The 20,937-nt window shown below is 57.8% G+C and overlaps 1 protein-coding gene across 1 annotated transcript; it reads left to right on the top strand.

The window, feature by feature from the left end:
* The first annotated feature begins 1,748 nt into the window (after nucleotides 1–1,748).
* RAB3A (RAB3A, member RAS oncogene family) lies at nucleotides 1,749–20,757 on the top strand. The gene is made up of 5 exons (XM_006126825.4): nucleotides 1,749–1,907; nucleotides 12,550–12,777; nucleotides 15,489–15,607; nucleotides 17,382–17,506; nucleotides 19,049–20,757. The coding sequence occupies exons 2-5, from the start codon at nucleotides 12,550–12,552 to the stop codon at nucleotides 19,237–19,239; spliced, it is 663 nt and encodes a 220-aa protein (XP_006126887.1). The 5' UTR covers nucleotides 1,749–1,907; the 3' UTR covers nucleotides 19,240–20,757.
* Nucleotides 20,758–20,937: the final 180 nt, after the last annotated feature.

Raw genomic sequence — 20,937 nt, forward strand, 5'->3', positions numbered from 1 at the left:
GACAACACAAGAACTTTCTTTTATTAGTTTTAAACCTGCTACCCATTAATTTCATTTGGTGTCCTCTAGTTCTTCTATTATGGGAACTAATAAATAACTTTTCTTTATCAGCCCTCTCCACACCACTCATGATTTTATAATTGACAGCAGAGTGGCAGCGGAGGCAGGAGGGGGCAGTTCCTGGGTGCCACACTAGGGGGTGCTGATCTGGGGTGGGAGCAGAGTGCAGGCTGCTCTGGCCCAGGTGACCAGCAGAGCCCCGGGAGCTGGCCATGTGACGCCTCCCTCAACACCAGCTGCCTCCCAAAAGTGACATGTCAGGACGGGAGTGGACCTGGGGCGGCTTGCACCATCGGCCTGTGGGGGGATGGCATGTCGAGATAGAACAGGCTGTGACGGCTTGTACCACCATCCTCTGGGGGGATAACATGTCTGGACATGGGGGGTGGCCTGTACCACCGTCCTGCGGGGGGATGACTTGTTGCGATAGAAGAACAGGCTATGATGGCTTGTACCACTGCCCCATGGGGGGGATGACATGTCCGGACAGGGGAGCAGGCCTGGGGCAGCCCGTACCATCAGCCTGTGGGGGGATGACATCTTGAGATAGAACAGGCTGTGACGGCTTGTACCACCATCCTCTGGGGGGATAACATGTCTGGACATAGGGGGTGGCCTGTACCACCGTCCTGCGGGGGGATGACTTGTTGCGATAGAAGAACAGGCTATGATGGCTTGTACCACTGCCCCATGGGGGGGATGACATGTCCGGACAGGGGAGCAGGCCTGGGGCAGCCCGTACCATCAGCCTGTGGGGGGATGACATGTTGAGATAGAACAGGCTGTGACAGCTTGTACCACCATCCTCTGGGGGGATAACATGTCTGGACATAGGGGGTGGCCTGTACCACCGTCCTGCGGGGGGATGACTTGTTGCGATAGAAGAACAGGCTATGATGGCGTGTACCACTGCCCCATGGGGGGGATGACATGTCTGGACAGGGGAGTGGGCCTGGGGCGGCCTGTACCACCATCCCACAGGGGGGATGACACATCAGGACAGAGAAGCAGGCTGGGGTGGCTTGTACCACAGTCCATACGGGGATGACATGTCCAGATAGGAGGGTGGGCCTTGGCTGGCCTGTACCATCATCCCACGGGGGAAGCAGGGGAGCAGGCCTGGGGTGGCTTGAACCACGGTCCCATGGGGGGGATGACATGTAAGGGGGAGCAGCTTCAGGTGGTTTGTACCACTATCTCCTCTGGAGGCAGGTGGGAACTGTGACAGAAGAGGTGGCATATGGTGGCTTGTACCATTATCCCTTGTGGGGGGGGTGACTGTTGTGACAGGGAGATGTGTGCTGGCTTGCTGTGGCGGGTCTGTTGCATGGTGTGAGTTGGCTCATACCACTGCCCCGTGTGCAGGGTGGTGCCCTGTCATGACAGTGGCGAGGGTGAGAACCAGCTCATACCACTTGTCCTTGGAGGTGTGGGATAGATCTTGATAAAGGAGATGAAGTGTGGTGGCTCGTACCACTGCCCCATGGTGGGGGGGGGGCACGTCACGTGGCTATGACAGCCATTGAACCAGGCCAGCTGGCCTCCCTAGGAGGCTGGAGGCGGTGGGCCCGCGAAAGGACCGATAGGTGCACCCGTGGGCTGTCAATCATTAGTGCGAGCCCAATAGAAGCACAGGACTGGGCAGGAGTCCCGCCCCTGCCTGAGGAGCCTGAAGGAGAAGCTCGGAATGGGTCGTCTCCGGCCTCCTGACGTCACTCTGTCATCTGCATATCGGTCCCCGCCCCCTTTGGAATGCTGGCGACGTCAGCAGGGCTCTGCAATTGCCGGGGCCGCGCGCGCTGCTGCTGCATTTGGTGCAAGAGGAGCCCGGGGAGCGCGATCTGGAGGTGAGCGCGCGCCCCCCCCCCGTTTCCTCCCCGGGTGCCCCCGCGTGCAGGGCGATAATCTTCATTTGACACCTGCGGGGGGGGTGATGCGCCGGGAGGGGCTCGTGGCTGCACGGAGCGCAGGGGGGAAGCGAGCAGGGTGCTCGGTCCCTGCTGCTGGGCGGGGGGGGGGGGGGGGATGCTGAGTGCACCTAGCAAAGCAATGGGGGGGGGGGCGATGTACACAAATCGCTCCGGCTGCTGCAAGCACACAGCCCTGCCCTCTGCAAGGAGGGAGGGGGGGGGGGGTATGATCAGCCTTCTGCATCCATTTCCGTCTCAGGCCGCCCGGGGGGGCTGCGTGCAATGAGCTTCCGCCCCCCCCCCCACCTGTGCTGCGCGTCTGGCGTGGCCTCCTGCCTCTCCTAGGCTTGGAGTGGAGGTGATGGGCCGTTGTCGGGGCTTGCATCCCCCGCATCCATCCCAGTGGTTTGCCGAGCCCTGCAAAGGTGCTTTCTCCGCTGGGGAGGTGGGGAAGCCTGGAGGGGCAGGGAGCCGAATAGGGACCCTCGGCCCTAGCTGAGACCTTTCTCTTTGGTGCCAGGTCAGAAGACTGGGGCTGGAAGAATAACAGATCCAGAGGAGCCATTCTGTGCATGAAGCCTTTTCTGCCAGTGATGGGAGGGGGGGGAGGATGCTAACTGATGCTGCTGCTGGTTAAGGATGTTTTAATATGAATGATTGATGGCAAGGCGGAGACTCAGGCAACTGAATAGCTTGAATCCACCTGCATCCACTCCACCCCTCCGCCTCTGACAGTCATTTATTAACGCATCCAACCAAGCATGCCACCGAGTTGGCCGTCCAGTGCGGTGGTGTATAAGGTTACTGCATTGCTCACGCTTTGAAGGGTGGCATAATTCACTTCCCATGTGCCTACTGCTGCTTTTAAAATAGCAAAATGGATGGGGTGGGGGGGAGCGACTGTTTGCCTGGGCGGCGGTGCTGTCGTGACGCTTGCGTGGCGAAGGTGAGCCAGGGAACGGGGTGGCCTGCCTGCAGCGAGGGGTGTTTCGTAGGTGATCGCAAAGAATGAAATTTCCAGAAAAACACAGCGAGGGAGCTGGAGAATAGGGCTCGCTACTAGGGCAGAAGCTTCTGGTACAACATTATGATGAACCCTGCTAGCTCGACATGACAGACTACAGAACAAAACTGATTGTCTCAGTCCGTATCGGCTACCTCCCTCAGAAAAACATTAGCTCCTGAAAGATCCTCCATGCCCAGGTCCTAGGTAGTGCCTGGGTCCTCTTTCCCTCACTACATAAGGTGCCCTGCCTAGCTCAGGAGAATGCTCAGACTTTATCAACCCAAAGCTGCCTCCACCCCAAGCCTGGCTCCGCACAGGTGACCAGTGTCTGTTGTTTTACACCAGGATGCCGTGACGTTATGGAGAACCTTGCCACAGACCCATGACAAATAGAAGGGCCCCTAGTGCTCTGTCCAGGGGCATTACAGAAACAGAGTCTGTCTCCAAGTCTGTCGAATAGTGATAGAAATGTAGCCGTGTTAGTCTGGGGTAGCTGAAGCAAAATGCAGGACAATGTAGCACTTGAAAGACTAACAAGATGGTTTATTAGATGATGAGCTTTCGTGGGCCAGACCCACTTCCTCAGATCAAAATCAAAATTTTGATCTGAGGAAGTGGGTCTGGCCCACGAAAGCTCATCATCTAATAAACCATCTTGTTAGTCTTTCAAGTGCTACATTGTCCTGCATTTTGCTCCAAGTCTGTCGGCATTGTACCTTCTCTTGTGTCCCATAGGGTGGGATTTGTTCAGATGTGTCTTGGTTTGGGGCTTGGCAGGAGAGAGCTGCTTTTACTTGGGTGGCACACACTAAGTCGGGGGGCAGCGGGACTTGTAGGGAATCTCCTTCCCTTTCTCCTGGGGGCTGGGATCTGCGTGTGCCTGTCATGGGAGGGTTGTGTTCTTCTGCGGATTGTCTAATACAAAGGCTTGGAGACAACATACAGCAAAGCTGCATATCGGTTTTGAGTACTGTAATTAAAATGCACTGGAGGAGCTTTTTCACTAAGCGACTGGCTTAATGTAGCAATAAAATGTTTCTGTAAATATGAACTTGGTCCCCAAGGGCCAAATGACTAATATTATGTCGAGGACCATTATTTGAGTTAAATTGCACATTGTTGAAATGGGTTAAGTGACTAGCTGGGTTGCATAGTTCCCGTTGGATCTGGATTGCTGACAGAGTGGCAGTGTAAACAGGATTTATTCATACAGAGGGTGGTGAAAACCACATGTTCAGAGGTTTTCTCCTGTTCGGCTTTCAAGAAATGGAGCAGTGCCGATTTCTCTTAGCTGGAAATTATCTCTTTCTCTCCCCCCCCCCCAAAAAAAACCCCCAACAACTCTGAATTGTGCTTCCAGCTCAGTACACCATTAAAACTTCCCGACTGTATGTATGCACAGTCATAACTGCCCAGTCCAATAAGTCCCACTGTTCCCTATTTTGGGTGTCTTTAGACTCGGGACCGCATGTGTCAAACAAATAAATCCTCCTGGGTGAGTTTATAAACCCCGTTTGACAATGGGAATCAGTGGCTCTGTATTTCTGGGTGAATTTTGCCCTCAAAAATTTAGTTGCTCAATTTTGCCTTGTGCATCTAATGCACACTGCATTGTGTGCACTCTTCCTTTGGGTCTGCTGCCTGTCACCATATTGCTTGAATATCAAGTGATGAAAGACTAAAACAAAGGTACAGGAAATGGGATTAGAGAATCAAAGCAGGATTCTCCCCAGCAGTGAATATGAATGAGGTTGTAAGGTCACGTTTCCTGATATTATTTCTCACAGAGAGGAGGGGGAAAAATTCCTTTGTGGATGACCTTAAAACAGACAGTAAAGGGCGAAAACCTGTACACCCCTTTGCAGGCAGTACCCCACATACTTCAATCTGGAAGCTAATAGCTCATGCTGCTGTGCATTCTGGTACTACTCAGATGAATCGTAGGACTGGAATGGACATCGAGTCCAGTCTCCTGCCCTCACGGCAGGACGAAGGACTATCTTAGCCGTTCCCGACAGGCGAAGAGGAATCTAATCTCTGTTTTATAAACAGGGCTAGGGAAACGTTCCCAGAGATTTGGAACTATCAGCCAGGGTCTGCTCATCTGGAGAGCTTCCTGCCCATTGCAGGCGGGGGGGGGGGGGGGGGGGTGCCGCTGTTCTTCTTCCCATCTCGTGTCTGGTGCCCTCCCTGCTGCAGGAACATGACCTTGTTCTTGAGTTTCCCTGTGGTGCTGAGTCTAAATGCTTGAAACTGACGGGCCTCGTCTGCTGCTGGAGAAGAACCGGGCTCTGCAGCAGAGGCATTGGAAAGGTCTCTGCAAATTCAGGAAGGTGCTCTTGCATCTCCTCCTACTCTTCCCCACGCTGGAAAGTGTAGGGTTACCCCTTCCCCAGGGTTGCAGAGGGGTCAAGGGGCTGTCCCTGATGAACCTTTTGAGGCACATGGGCAGGGGGGTCTCCAATCAGCCTGGGAAGGCTCGTGGCAGGTTCTCCCTAGGTCCTTCTGGCCTTGGAATCTCCTGCAGGCATCTAGTGTTGAAAACGGGCCCCAGAATCATTCCCAGAGCAGGTCTTGTCAAACATCCCTTCTCTCCTCCCCATCCTCCACGGAGCTGCAGGGGTCCTGTGTGCACAGGGGCCTTGGGACGGGCACCAGGGTATTCACCTCAGGTGGAGGGGTGCTTTTTTTGGAAATGTGGACCACAAAGGTGTGAATGCACCCCCATGGCCCCCCAAGTAAGCAGGGATATGAGCCCCAGCCTTCCCCCGGCCGGGCAGAGCATGGAGGAGGGAGGCTTGTCTGCCCCTAGCCAGCTGGAGCATGCTTCCTTGGGGGATCTTGCTGGGGGGGGGGGGTTGCACCCTTCACGTGTCTCCTTTACCTCCCTCTGGCAGGGCTGGGTCTCCGCTCAGTTGCGGTGTTCTGCTGTTTACATTGCAATAGTCCCTCAAGGCCTTAGCCAGGCTGGGCACAGTTGTGCTAAGCACTGTGCCAACGCACAACCCCTGGAGAGACGAGTTAAAGCTTTGAGGTCTGGCTCTGCAGGGAGGAGTTAGGGAGCACAACCATGTCTACACTGGGAAGGGGGGATAGCGGTGTCGTTATGGCCCCATAGTGCAGCTCCGTGGTGGGCAACCTGGGGGCTGTATGCAGCCCCTCGGGGTTCTACACATGGCCCGTGAGACCGTCTGTTTACCGTCGCTCGCGGGTGCCGGATTCCGCGGTTTCTGTCCACGTTGTTTTTTCCTACTGGTGTTACTAACATAACACGCACGTAAAGCAAAGGCATGGGACGTGGGGTGCAGGCTGATTACGCACCGCACTGACTGGGAGAGCCGTGCACCCCCTTTGCCTCCAATCACAGCGCTGCCACGGTTCAGTCGGCACCCCCTGCAAATGCCAGGCCCGCAAGCGCCGTGAGCAAAACAACCCTTTTCCGGAAGACCGTCTTGGTTACAGCAATCTTGTGGCCCAGAGATGGAGGCTCACTAGCCTCGGGTGCCCATTGCTGGGGTAGAAACAGCCTCCGTGTACAGAAGAGTTCTTCCTGTCGGTGCAGGAGCGCTGCCCCCGTGTGACAATTACCTAGGTCGCTGGAGGGCAGAGCTGTCTTTAGGATTTACAGTTCCCTTTGCCTGGTGGTAGCTGGGCAGGAGATGACGTGATTTTTACCCTCTTCAGCAACACACTATGAAATAGTTTAAAGCAAATTTGATCCTAAAGTCTGGTCAACTAACCCAGTAAATTCAGGACAATGTAGCACTTTAAAGACTAACAAGATGGTTTATTAGGTGATGAGCTTTCGTGGGCCAGACCCACTTCCTCAGATCAAATAGTGGAAGAAAATAGTCATAACCATAGATACCAAAGGATACAATTTAAAAAAAAGTGAACACACATGAAAAGGACAAATCACATTACAGAACAGAGGGGGGATGTGGGGGGGCGGGGGGGGGGGAAGGAAGGTGAATGCCAGTGAGTTAATGATATTAGAGGTGGGGAAAGAAAGATGTCTGTGAGTTAATAGTATTAGAGGTGATAATTGGGGAAGCTATCTTTGTAATGGGTAAGATAGTTGGAGTCTTTGTTAATTCCTCTGTGGAGAGTGTCGAATTTTAGCATGGATGCCAGTTCAGAGGATTCCCTTTCAAGTGAAGATTTGAATGTCTTCTGAAGTAGGATGCAGGTTAGCAGGTCATTCAGACAGTGTCCTTTCTGGTTGAAATGACAAGCAACTGTTTTTTCTTTAGCAAAATGCAGGACAATGGAGCACTTTAAAGACTAACAAGATGGTTTATTAGATGATGAGCTTTCGTGGGCCAGACCCACTTCCTCAGGTCTGGCCCACGAAAGCTCATCATCTAATAAACCATCTTGTTAGTCTTTAAAGTGCTACATTGTCCTGCATTTTGCTTCAGCTACCCCAGACTAACACGGCTACATTTCTATCACTGTTTTTTCTTTGTGATCCTGTCTAATGTCTGTTTTGTGGGCATTGATTCTTTGGCGAAGTGTCTGAGACGTTTGTCCAATTGTCCCTAAATTGTATCCTTTGGTATATATGGTTGTGACTATTTTCTTCCATTATTTGATCTGAGGAAGTGGGTCTGGCCCACGAAAGCTCATCATCTAATAAACCATCTTGTTAGTCTTTAAAGTGCTACATTGTCCTGCATTTTGCTTCAGCTACACCAGACTAACACGGCTACATTTCTATCAGAAACAGACACGCTATCCCAGGAGCTGACACATGCCTTTTTCTGGGGCTTCACTGCTACCTGACTGGCTCTTTCCCAGATCTCTGGCTGGATTTTAACTTTTCAGTTAACTTGCTTCCTCCTGAGAGGGTCTGAGTCACAGAGCAGGAATCGGAAGAGGCAGATGGGGAGGAGGGGAGACATTAAGACCCAGCAATGCCCCAACTTTTCGGGCGCCCAACACAGGGGCCTATTCTGCCTGTGGGTCCGGACGGCTCTGCCGGAGGGCACGTCAATGCAGCCCTTGGAGGTGTGATTGCAGCGCACTCACACGTGGCTAAAAACAGCAGTGAGGAACTAGCACCCCGAGCTTCAGCGTGGGCGCATGATGCATGTGTGTCCCCAGCGTGCGTGCACCGTTGACGCCGAAGCCCTGAAGCGCAGGACAGGTGGGGCTCCCGACCCTGCCCTAGCGCGTGGGGCAGGCGGGCCTGGGTGAATGGAGCCCCCACATCCCCTGCAATGTGGGACAGGTACCAGCCAGCACCTACATTCCAGCCAGAGGCCGTCCTGATCAGCTGTTTGTCGGCTCAGCGTGCTAGTCTGGACGCTCCCGTGCCGACCTGAAAGCCCTTTATCGACCTCCCCGTTCTGCCTCGTAGGATGAGGTTTACCGGGGAGGTCGATAAAGGGCTTTCATGTTGGCAGGGGAGCATCCAGACTAGCGCGCTGAGCCAAAAAACAGCCGATCATCTGTTTGTCGGCTCAGCGCGGCAGCCATGTAAATTTAAATGAAGCCGCGATTATTTAAATCGCGGCTTCATTTCCCTCTGCCGAACAAACAAATCTACATGGCTCCGTCGACGGAGCCATGTCATTTCGACGTACCCATAGAGACGAACAGATGTTTTGGAGCATGAGCTTTCGTGGGCAAAGACCCATTTCGTCAGATGTGTGTCTGGAGACAGAAGAGGAGAAGTAAGGCACCCCTGGGGACAGAACATGGGTAGGGCCAGGCTGTTGGCCTCCCCCGGCCTATGGCACCCCCTTCCCATGCCACGCCTAACTTCATGTAGATGGTTTCGGCTGCTGCCAGCACCAGTTTGACCCGGGCGTGGAGGCCTGGCTTTGCAGTGGTTCGGCCGCCTCTCTAACCCACCAGGCTGCGGGAACAGCACCGTACATGGATCAAAGGCCCGCGCTGGCTGGCTGCCCTCAAGAAGGAAATTGGAACCTTATCTCTTCGTGCAAGCTGTTCGCGTCAAAGATTTCTCTCTAGAGGAAGCTTATCGAATGGGGAAAACATGGCGGTGCCCTTGGACTGATATTTTTCAGGGAGCATTAATTTCTAGCGGGTGGGGAGGGGGAGAGATTTGCCTCTGGGCCTAGTAACAACAGACCTCTTGGATCTACTCGGGTATTCAGAGCTCTTGAGTTCTCCCAGAGCAAGAGTGTTGGCCGGTGCTGTCTGCCCTGTGGCATCCCTGGAAAACGTCGTGGCACAGAGCTGCCCTTGGGACGCAGGGGTTTTCTTGGGGTTGTGCAGAAGTCCTGGGGGCTCTCGCCACGTATCCTTTTAGCCACAGGGTGCTCCACGTTGGTCCGTGAGGAGTTGGGTGGCGACTCACTTTGGGGTCCCGTGTTCCCCGTAAGCTGTGTGCTTGCATGGCCACTCAGGAGAGACTCAAATGCTGCCCAGCTGATTAGCAGAGCACCTACAGCTAGGTTGTATGTTTCTACTGGTGGTGCACAGTTGCACATGCTTTGGTGCAGGTAAAAAATTATTCCGCACATGGATGGAAAAGATTTAGAGAGAATTTTGGGCATGACCCCGTTTGAATGGCTAGTGTTAGGCCAGGGCTGGTGTTAGGCTGGCTGGGGCCCAGGCCTTTTTTTGGCCACACTTATCCAGTGTCAGTGGGGTGGGGCTCCAATGGCAGCTGGGAGAGTCAGGTCTTCCCCCCCCCCCCCGTTCCAGTGCTCCCTGTAAGCTGAGTGCTTGAGATTCAGGTGCTGCCCAGAGCACCCACAGCTGGCAGCATGTGTTTCTGCTTGTGGTGCACATCCGCACATGCCTTGGTGCACAGAACAAAATTCATTCCACACAGATGGAAGAAATTAGAGGGAACGTTGGAGAAGACCTGAGTTTGCTTTGTGCTGAAGCTGCGTGGGCCCTCAGCCAAGGAAGCCAGGCTAGAGCCTGCTCTGGATTCCCACTGAAAATCCAGGAGAGTTGGCCTCTGCTAATCCCAGCTAGAACTTCTCTGGACCTCGGTTACCAGCCTGCAGATGGGGGGGGGCTATATTCCCTTTCTCCTGCCCTGTGTCTGTCATATCTCTGTCAGTGGCAAGCTCTGTAGAACAGGGACTGGCTCTACCGGTCTGTGAATAGTGAGGCTGGTGTTAGAGCAACGCCCCATCTAACCTAGTATTCGGTCTCTGCCCGTGGCCAGCACCTGGCGCTTCTTCCAGCTGGAGGTTTAGGAGTACCTGGAGCGTCTATTGATGGGCCTAGCCTCCACAAACTCCTCAAACCCTTTGTTTGGAACCCAGTTTTACTTTTGGCCTTCCCGGCGTCCCCTGCACCGAGTTCCACTGGGTGTCCCAACGATACACGAAGAAATATTTCTGTTCTGTTTGTCAATACGTGCCCCCCCAGAGATGGTCCCGCTAATCTTTTTCCATCCATGCGCGGAATATTTTTTTTACGTGCACTGAGACATGTGCACCACCCGGAGAAACACAAAACCTAGGTGTGGGCGCTCTGCTAATCTGCTGGGCAGCATTTGAATGTCTCCTGAGCAAGCGCACAGCTTACGGGGGACGCTGCCCCCTAGTTTGTGTGTTATGTGAAAAGATAACACTTCTTCCTTCGCTTTCGCTCACCCGTCAGGCTTTTATGCCCATTCCCCCCAGTCGTCTCTCTTCCAAGCTGAATGGTCCTAGCCTTTTTAATCTTTCCTCGGACGGAAGCTGTTCCATACCCCAACCATTTTTCTTGCCCTTCTCTGTACTTTTCCCGGCTCTCATCTTTGTTTTGAGATGGGGCGATCAGCTCTGCATGCGAGTTTCAAGGCGGGCGTGTGTGTAGCATGGATTTGTAGAGTGGCATTTTTCTGCTTGATCCCCTTGCTACGGGTGCCTAACTTCAGCTTGTCTGGCGGACGTTGAGTGGAGGTTTCCAGAGATCCAGCCACGACGATGCTAAGATCTCCGCCTTGAGTGGGGACGGCGAATTTAGATGCCATCCGTTTGTATGTCGAGTTGGGATTGCTCTTCCCAGGGCGGATAATTTTACACGAACCAGCATTGAATTTCATCTGCCGTTGGGTTGCCCAGTTGCTCGGGGCCAAGCCCCCTCTGCCGCGCTTTGCTGCCAGCTTTGCATTTAATTCTCTTGAGTAATTTTATCACGTTGGCAAATTTTGCCAGCTCGCTGGTCGCTCCCCTTTCCAGATCTGTTATGAATAAGTGGAGCGTTGTTTGTCCCGCAGGGATCCTTGGGGGCCCTGCTTCTGGAGGGGAACGGCACTTTTTCTCTTAAAGCTTGGTTTGATTGATGCCTGGGCGGGGGTACCGCTGATGGACAGTGGACGAGTTTGGAGCAAAGACCAGTGTTCCCTGTAAGCTGAGTGCTTGGGCGGCCACCCGGGGGAGATTAAAATGCTGCCCAGCTGATTAGCAGAGCGGCAGCTTGTGTTTCTACTGGTGCTGCACCCGCGTCAGTGCACATAACAAAATTTATTCTGCACATGGATGGAAAAAATTAGTGGGAACGTTGGCAAAGACCCGACTTTGCTTTGTGCTGAAGCTGGCTGGGCTTTCAGCCAAAGAGTCTGGGCTACGGCTTGCCCTGGGTTAACCCTGCCGCCCAGGCAGGGGAGGGAGCAGGATTTGCAGTGCAGGGAAGGAACGAGGCAGAGGCTGTGCTGAGAGGCGGGTACCTTGCGCTGGGGCTGCCGAGAGTAGCGTTCCAGGGAGGAACCGGGGAACTGGCCCCACGCATACGTGGGGCTGCCCCCAGCCAGCAGCCCTACGGCTCCTGCAAGCTGGGCTCCCGGGTGCTGCAGCGAGCCGTCCTGCCTGAGTCGTGAGCGCGCCATTGAGGGGCCTGGCTGCCAGACCTTCCTGTCCCCTCGCCCAAGCCAGAGCAGAGCTGCTCGCGGCGTCCCAGCAGCTGTTCAGACGGGGAACGTCCCGCCGCTCGCCAGCAGCAGGCTGCGAAATCGTGGCCGTCGCTCTGGATCCCTGACGGCTCAGGGCTCGGTCCCGTTGGCCTGGCCTGGCGCAGAGCTGCCGCCACGGCAGGACGCGATGGGCCCCATGCTGCCCCCGTTTCCCCCTGGCGGGAGAGGTGAAGAGGCTGACCCCAGCACATCGCCGCGGGGGGGAGGTTCAGTTGTTGGGACAGGGCTCGCCTGGCCACCTCTCAGCCTGGGGGGTGAACCCTGGGTTTGGGGAAGCTAGCCCCCTTCCACCTGAGGCCCTGCCTCTCCCAGCTCTTCCCCTGCTGAACCCCAGAACCTGTCTCCTCCCCCCAGCTGCTAGCCCCGCCTCCCCCAGCCCCAGAGCACTGGAGGGCCAGAGTGTGGGCCCCCCCCCTCCAACCCCAGACTGTCAGGTGGAGCAGCCCCTGTGCCGGAGGGCCCCCCTCAATCCTGGACAGTAGAGCCCCCCCAAGTCCAAGTCCCCCTCTTCCTGCCCCCACCCACAGGGCACAGTCCTATGTAGATACTCTGCGAGGTGATCTTGCTCTGAAATCCAGATTTTCTCCAGTCTCATCTGGGGCCACCTGGGGCTGAGCGTGCCTGTCCCCCGCCCCCCCAGTGTGCCCCTCCCGCCGGTGTGCTCTGACCCGGCCTTCCCTTTGCAGATGGCTTCCGCTACCGACGCCCGCTATGGCCAGAAGGAATCCTCGGATCAGAACTTCGACTACATGTTCAAGATCCTGATCATCGGTAACAGCAGCGTGGGGAAGACGTCCTTCCTGTTCCGGTACGCCGACGACTCCTTCACCCCCGCCTTCGTCAGCACCGTCGGCATCGACTTCAAAGTCAAAACCATCTACCGCAACGACAAGCGCATCAAGCTGCAGATCTGGGTAGGCGCCGTGGACGGGGGCGGGGGGGCGCTCTGCTGCTGGCGGTCCCGCGGGGGCAGCCCTCTGGGTCAGGAGACAGGTCCTGAAACCTCCCCGGCCCAGCTGTCCCCTCCAGGGTCCCAGCCAGGCCACCCTCGACTTCCCTGCCACGTAGGCTGCCCCCGCGTCCTTGGGCGTGGCAGCTACGGGCTCTGTTGCGGTGGGCGCCGTGGGATTGGCGTTTGCCGGGGGGAGATGTTCATGAAATGACCTGCCCAGGGAAATGATTTCAGGTGCTTAGATTCCCGGTGTGGTTTCCGAATGGCAGACAGGCCCTCTCACGGGGGGACGCCGCTTCCAGTTTAACCCTCTTCTCCCCCCAGGACACTGGCTGCTCTCTAACCTCTTCCGCGAAGCGAGCGCCCTGCATCTGCTGCCAGCCCGCTAGCCCCATTCGGGGCATCTGCTGTGCTGGCCTGTCCAGGGGGTCCTGGTGTGCTGGAGGACACGGGGGCGTGGGCAGACTGGTGGCTCTAGACCTTGGCCTTTGCCGGCTCCTCCACTGTGCCGGGCCAGAGCAGTCCCCAGCTGCCCCTTGCTCCACCCTCCAGGGCTGTGGGCTCCATCGTGAGTCGCTTTGCACGCCCACGTGCATGCACGCGCACGTGTGTGCGCACGGCTGCTGTCTCGCCAGCGGAAGGAGCCATGAACCCAAGGCCTGGCTCCGGGATGCTCTGAAGCGGCGGTGCGCTGGCTTCTCGCTCCCCAGAGGGGGTGTGGTGGTGAGACGCGGTGCCGAAAGGAGCCCACGCTTCCCCGGGGAGGCTGGATAGCAATTAGCACAGAGCTAACCGCGGGCGGGCCCGGAACCGCGTGGGCCCCCGAGACGCAGGAGCAGCCGGAATGACGGATTTTGCAGCGGTGGCTTCCTGTGGGATGGGAGACGCTGCTGCTGCGCAGCTCCGAGTGGCCTGCCGCCGCGCTACGAGGCTCTGGGGGGTGGAGCCGGCGCAGCCTTGAGCTGGTGACTCTCGGGTGAGCGGAGAGGGGTCTCGGGGACGCACGCCAAGCGGAGGGGGGCTCGCTTCTCCAGAGAGCCGCGTTCAGGATTCTTGGGGATGCGTGCAGCCTCCCCTCTGGCCCTCCAGCCTCCACGCAGACAGCAGAGCAGAAGCCGCTGCCTGAGCACTGAACCGCTTCAGGGCGCCTGCCGCGTTGTGGAAGGCTCCGGTGCCCAGGATGTTCAGTGGTTTCCTGGCACAGAGCCACACCCCTGTCCTTCCCTGGGTTCCTGCGATCTGCCCGTCCCCTGTCGGGGTGTGTCAGGAGGGGCAGCAGCCCGGGTCCTCTGAGCTCTGGAGAATGGCCGGGCAGGGTGGGAAGCCGGAGGGTCGCTCTGCCGCCTGCAGGGGCTGTGGGTTCTACGGCGGGTGCCCCCCAAGGACTCTGAGACCCGGCACAGAGCAGCCTGGCCTGGGCTGAACAGGGGCTTGTGCTGGAAACTGCGGGTTTTGTCGACCCCACAGCCTGCCCTCTGGCCCTCTACCCGACCAGCAGGGCCCACGCTGGCTTAGGGCGCCTGCTCTGCCCCCCAGCTACCGCTGGGCACCCCGTTCCCACGAGCCGGTCAAACGACAAAGCCAAGCCAGTGAGAGGCAGGTGTGTTGGGAGCGCCTGGCCCGGCCTCTCCCCGCAGTGCTCCCTGGGAAGGACAGTCCCAGCACCTCGGCCTCTCTGCAGCCCAGCTCCTTGGCACTGACACACCATGCCCCAGCTAGTGCAGGGCCCAGGGGGGCTCTCTGACCCGAGAGACCCCCGGGTGGGCCAGTTACTTCACACGGGCGCTGTGGTCGGCTGGTCACTTGAGGGGGGTTTTTTAAAAGTTAGTGTTAGAACAGGGACTGAGCCAGGAGTCCGGGCTCTGTTCTCAGCCCAGCTGCTCACGTGGAGGGGGGGAGGCTGTAGCAGTGGCTGGAGGCGTGGGGCAGGGGCTGCCGTGGCCGGAGGGGTCCATGGCGGAGGTGTCTGCAGGCATCGCTATGATGCTTGCTGGCTGCCGTCTCTGCCCTCGGGGCGGCCACGTGCAGGGCTGGGCCGGGAGGGCGCCTGGGCCCACCAGCTCTGGCTGCGAGAGTCGCCCGTGGGAGGCAGCAAAGCACAGCCCGTGCCGGGAGCTGGGCCGCGGCGTGTGGCACAGGGCCGGGTTGCCATGGAGATTTGCAGGCCGCTCAGCGGCAGGGAGCCCCACAGCCGCCCTGGGCACCCCCAAGAAGAGAGAGACGTGGTTCCCCCCACCCCACGGCAGGGCTCCCTGGAGGCCCCGCCTTGCCCGTGGTACATGCCAAGTTGCTCCGTGGGATCTCCCTGTGGGGTGTGTGTGTGAGCAGCGCTCTGCTGTGTCCTGTGCTCCCCCAGCCCAGAGACTCCGTATGGGGCAGGGGGATGCACTGGCCTGGCCCCGGGCCCTAGTTCATTCTGGATGGGGCTCAGCAGCCCCTGGGAGAGAGTCCCAGCTCAAAGTCTGGAGCCTGCGCCGCACAGGAGCTATGGTGGGTGGGCGGATTCCCACCTCTTCCCTGCCCTGAGCTCGGGTAGCACGGCCCCGGGCCTGACTCTGGGCTGTCCCCGGCCTGGCCCAGGCTGCAGGACGGTGACTCCAAGCGACCCTAGAATGGCTCCGAGCAGCTCCCGGCACTGCTGCCCCCCGAGTGACCCTGCTCTGGTCTCCCCAGGACACCGCGGGCCAGGAGAGGTACCGGACCATCACCACTGCCTACTACCGGGGGGCCATGGGCTTCATCCTGATGTACGACATCACCAACGAGGAGTCCTTCAACGCCGTGCAGGACTGGTGAGCGGGGGAGCCCCGCGGTGGGAACGCCAGGCTGAGCCTCGTGGCCGGGGGGCAGGGGAGCCATTCCCTCCCCCCATTGCGCGCCCCTCGTGCGTGGCTGGGATGCAGCGTCTGGTGTCTAGCTGTGCGCTTCGGCTCGGCCTCGCGCCTGGACACACCAGCTGACGTGCGTAGCCGGGACCCCTCCCCGGCACAGCCGTGGGGAGCTCTCCCTGCGCAGGATGGCTGTGCTGTCCTCGTAGCCTCTCCTTGCTGCGCCTGACTGCTGCCAGCTGCCCCCGGGGCTGCTGCCTTCTTGGCCATGCGTGATCTTCCCCTGCCTTCTGCTAAGGGAACCCCCCACCCACTGGTGCCTGTGCCCCCTGCCAGCTCTTGGGGCTGCATCTTGGACTCTGCATGGTTCCAGCCCTGGGCCTGGCTGCTGGACGTCTCTGCATTCCTCCCCCCCATATCTCTGTGGGGTGGGTCCAGGAACCGGCCTGGCCTGGGATGCCCCCCAGTTTGTGTCCCCGGAGATAAACCTCTCTGGCAGACAGGGCCCATCGGCCTGGGAGCTTCTCCCCACCCCCTGCCTCTGCCCAGGTCGCTTGGCTCAGTGCTTTCGCTCCTGCTGCGGCAATGCTGGCAGCCTGGCTCCCCCTCCGCCCCCCGCGGGCCGGCCTCCAGAGCTCTGCTGTCAAACTCACCCGCCCGCATAGGCCGTGGCTGCCCCGGGGCCAAATTAGGTGCAGCCTCTGCTGGCATTTCAGGCCCCCAGCCCACAAGGAGATGCGTTCAGAGGAACGTCCCTGCAGCCAGCCAGGAGAGCTGCCCTGAGCCAGTGCCATCTCTGGAGCCGGCCTAGTCCAGGCTGGAACGTGTCCCATTGCCGCTGCGCCTGGCTGGCACTTTGGGCTGCCCGCTGCCTCCGTGCAAGAACAGACACTTCCCCGAGCGCATTGGGAGAGGGGCTTGTCAGTCTAGCGGGGCCTGGTTCCCGCTTCCCCAGGCTCTGCGTTCAGCCCCGGGTCACTGAGAATCTCAGAAATTTACCCCAGGGCTCTGCCCCCCCCTCCCCGTCCCTCTTCGCCCTGCTGTGTCTGGGGAAAGTCCCACAGATGGGCACAGCTCACTGGGTCGCCTCCTCTCCCTGTGCTAGGCTGAGCCCGTGCACCTGCTGGTGCCTGGGTCAGAGCTCTCCTGTAGGAGGCTGGGTCCGAGACGGGTAGTGACCAAAATCCTCCCCCCCACACACTGGTGCTTGGCACAGAGCAGGTGGGGGCGCTGACCACCCGTGTAGCTCGCTGCTGGCTCCTCCAGTTCCTGTCTCTGCCTCGTATCCGCTGCCTCCGTAGCTCTCGTCCTACTTTGCCGGTTTCTTCACTCTCTGGGTGCAGTTGGGGTGGGTCTCTGTGTCGCTCGGAGAGGTGCCCCCGGCGGCCTGGCTTTGATGGCTTGACGTAAACGGGGTGAAGGCGAAAGGGCCGGAGAACCAGACTCCCGTCCCTGCTGGGGTTGTGGGGCTCTTGAGCCAAGAGCCTTGGACGTGTTGCTGTGCGCAGCACGGCAATACCCCACCGCTTTCGGGGCTTAAATGGCATTGACCGTCGGTGGGATTTGGGCTCTAAGTGCCTAAATCACTTCTGAAAAGGAGAGAAGGCTCCTAAATCAAGCACGGCCTGGCAGCGCTCCGCCCAGAGCCATGTTGTGCCTTGAGCCCCCTGGGCCGCTGTCACGCGCCGCCCGGCTGTCGTAATACCGTGGTTCTCTGTTCCCCGGCGGCGGCTTCAAGGTCCACCCAGATCAAGACCTACTCCTGGGATAACGCACAGGTGCTGCTGGTGGGCAACAAGTGCGACATGGAGGACGAGCGCGTTGTGGCGTCGGAGAGAGGGCGCCAGCTGGCGGAGCACCTGGGTGAGTCCTGGCGGCTTTGGGATACTGTCCGGGCTTGGCTTTGTTTGAGCCTCTGCCGGGGCTCCAGGCGTTGCCTGGCGGTCGGTGCCGGGTGCTGCCTTGCACAGGAGCTGTTCAAAACACCATGGGGAGGCCGTCGGGCCATGGGAATGGGTGGACAAAGGCGTCCGCTCTTGCGCTGAGCGATGGAACGGTGCAGGTCCTTTAGGGGCCTGGTGGGCGTGGGGCGGACGCTGCGTTTCTTTCCCCACGTTCAGACTCAAGGCACGTGAGAGAGTTCTGCCATTAAGTAGCAGCTGCAGCTCTTCTCATAAAAACTGTAATTGCCCAGCCAGGCTATGGCTACACTCGCGGCTTCCTGCGCGAGTAATATGCAAATGAGGCTAAGCGTGGAATATCGCCGAGCCTCATTTGCATACCTAATGAGCCACCATTTTTTTCAGAAGCGGCTCTTGCGCAAGAAGAGGCAGTGTCAACACTCCTTCTTGCGCAAGAGTCTCTTCTGAAAAAAAAATGGTGGCTCGTTAGGTATGCAAATGAGGCTCGGCGATGTTCCACGCTTAGCCTCATTTGCATATTACTTGCGCAAGAAGCCACGAGTGTAGACATAGCCCCAGTGTTTCCAGCACTCTGCCTATTATCTATTAGAACAACCCTAGAAACCCTGCACTTGGCAGCTGTGAAGTGGCTGGAAGACCAGGCGGCTTGGGTGGGTTCGTGAGCAGGTTATATCCAGGGAGACCGTGGGGGCAAGTTCTGTGGATTTAACATGAAACCTTTTCCCTGCAACGGAACAGCCCAGAGGGGAGATACAAACCCTTTACCAAAATCCCAGGCTTTCCAGCTTGCTTGTGAGCGTGGCATGACCTGGTTGCAGCCTGCCGGTGCCTGTACGGCTTGCAGCTGCCCTGCCCGTTGGCTCTGCCGGCCGGGAAGCAACCCCAGCAGTTCAACTGACGTTTACAAGCAATTCGTATCGGGAGCTGGCTTCTAGCCCCCACCCCCAGGCGTTACACGCTCAGTCACGCTCCAGCTGCTTAGGAAAGAGGACTAGGCACTACCTGGCTTTGTGGGTGGAGGCCTCTCCCCTGGCTGCACAGAAAACATTTGGCTCTAGAGATGCCAAGTGCTGACCCTTGGAAGTCCCGTCCTGGATGGCAGCGCATGTCGGCCGCTGGGCTGGCCAAGGTGCCTTCCGCTGCCTGGCCTGGTTCGCTTGCCTCAGCAGCTCCTGCCATGGGGCCCGGGTGCCGGAGCAGGACTCGCAGGCCTTTCAGCAGAGCCAGGCCAGCCTCGTGGGCCGCAGCTCAATAAAACAGGCTGGCCGGCTGCTTGTTTTCCACGGCCGTTTGGGGCCGGGTAAAAGCAATTTCCAGGATCTCAGTCATTTCTTGGGTCTCTATCCCAGCTCAGCCTCCCACCGGGGCCTTTTTTTGGTGACTTGTGTGGCAGGGGCCCTGTTAGCAAACAGAGGCCCTGCCTTGCCCCACAACCCTCCCGGCCCCCCCCAGTCTCACGCTCTCCCCTCTCCCTTCGGGCCAGGTTTTGAGTTCTTCGAAGCCAGCGCCAAGGACAATATCAACGTCAAGCAGACCTTCGAGCGGCTCGTCGACATCATCTGCGAGAAGATGTCTGAGTCCCTCGACACGGCGGATCCAGCCGTGTCCGGTGCTAAACAAGGACCACAGCTGACTGACCAGCAAGTCCCTCCCCACCAGGACTGTGCCTGTTAGAGACTGCAGTACGGCACCCCCTGCCCGCGTAGGCCATGTTACCCCCTCTGAGTAACCAGCACCCTCCTTACACTCCCTTCTGTTCCCACTTGAATGCCCCCAGTGTCTAGGTCTGCTGGGATGGCCCAGAGCGGAATGGTCCTTCCGCTGACACCTGGCAGGGCTTGAAAGGGCTCTGGCCACCCTCAGAGTCTGCAGGCTCCATGGGTGGTTCCACCCCCTCCAGTTTTTCTCACCCCTGATGGTAGGAGACACTGTTGTTTGCCTTTAACTAGTTCCCGAGCCGGCCCCTGACTTGCAACTACTTGGCTGGCGGGCTTGTGGGGTTAATTGCAGAATCATGCACTGAGCCGCTGCCTGGGCTTGGCCAATGTGTTTGTTAGCTTCCTTCCTTCCTTCCCTCCCAGCTGGAGGCCTGCTGCTGCGTGGGAGGAGCCCTGCTCAGGGGACAGCAGCTTAAAGGGCTGGAGTCTTCGTGGGGGAGCATCTCCTGATGCTCACGGCACCAGAGACCCCTGCTCCCTTAGCTGTAGTGCAGCCAGAGGGGTGACGCGCTGTGCTTGCATCTCAGTCAGCCCCCGGGTGGGGGGGGGGGGGTGTGTGGATGGTAACCCTGACAAAGGGTGCAACAAGATCCCAATGAGGCGTGAGGGCAGGGGGTTCTGTTCTTCGTAGAGATGTGTTCCAGCCCTGTCTTTGCACCTCCCCTGCGCTTGTTCTCCTTGCTAGCACAGAGGAGCCGAGCCCGCTGCTAGCGCCGGCTGGCTGGCGAGCCGCTTGGCCTTTGTTGCGCCACTCTCCCCACCAGGGATGGCTCGTTCCTGACTCTTGTTTATTGTATAAATAGATGCTAATTTATGCTCCTGCTTGTCTTCCTCCTTGTACATAGAAACAACCTTCCTGTAAATAGAAGTAGCCAGTGCCCCTCGTGTGCCGTGCTGTGGTTGTGCGGATGTATTTATTTTAGCAGTGTGGTATTAGCCTGCTTGTGAATATCACTTTTAAATCTATTATTTAAAAACCAAGCTGAGCAAGGGCCATGGGCAATGCCAAACTAGCCCCAAGGCGGCGGCGACTGACCCCTGGAAAAATGTGAACGGCTTGGGTCAAGCAAGGAAACAACCCCAGAACCGCTGACCCATGCCGGGCTGGGGGTGGGGCTAACCGAATGGAGCTAGTTTGTTACAGGCCTCGTGGCTCCTTGTCTGTTACTATAGTAATGTGCTTATTGTGGAGACTGTGAAGCCATAGATAGAATTCTATCAATGACCAAACCTGGCGCGTTGCTTCCCTCTATTTATTTTTTTCTTGGAGAACACTCTTTCGTTTACAGCTCCCTAAACACACAGACACAGACACACACACCTCCGACCTCTGGTTTTTGTGACGTTGACTTATATGGAAAAAACCAAACCCTCTGCTGTACTGTAAAAATGTCAAAAGTGTCAAAGTCCAGTTTCCTAAAGATCACTGTATTCAAGAGCTGTTGTGAAGAAATAAATAAATGCTGATCACAAAGTCGTTCGGGCTCCTTTTCGGCAGCCAGGTGGGGGGGAGGGGGAGAACCACCAACTCAGAGAGGAGATAAGAGCTAGTCTTAAAGCAGAGGTGTCCATGTGCAAGACCCGTGCACCTGTCCTGGACCTGCCGTTTGCTCTGCTAGGCCAAAGAGCTGCTGCTGTGCTCAGTCTAGTCTGG

This window comes from Pelodiscus sinensis, chromosome 19 (genome assembly GCF_049634645.1).
Source record: "Pelodiscus sinensis isolate JC-2024 chromosome 19, ASM4963464v1, whole genome shotgun sequence".
Taxonomy (NCBI): Eukaryota; Metazoa; Chordata; order Testudines; family Trionychidae; genus Pelodiscus; species Pelodiscus sinensis.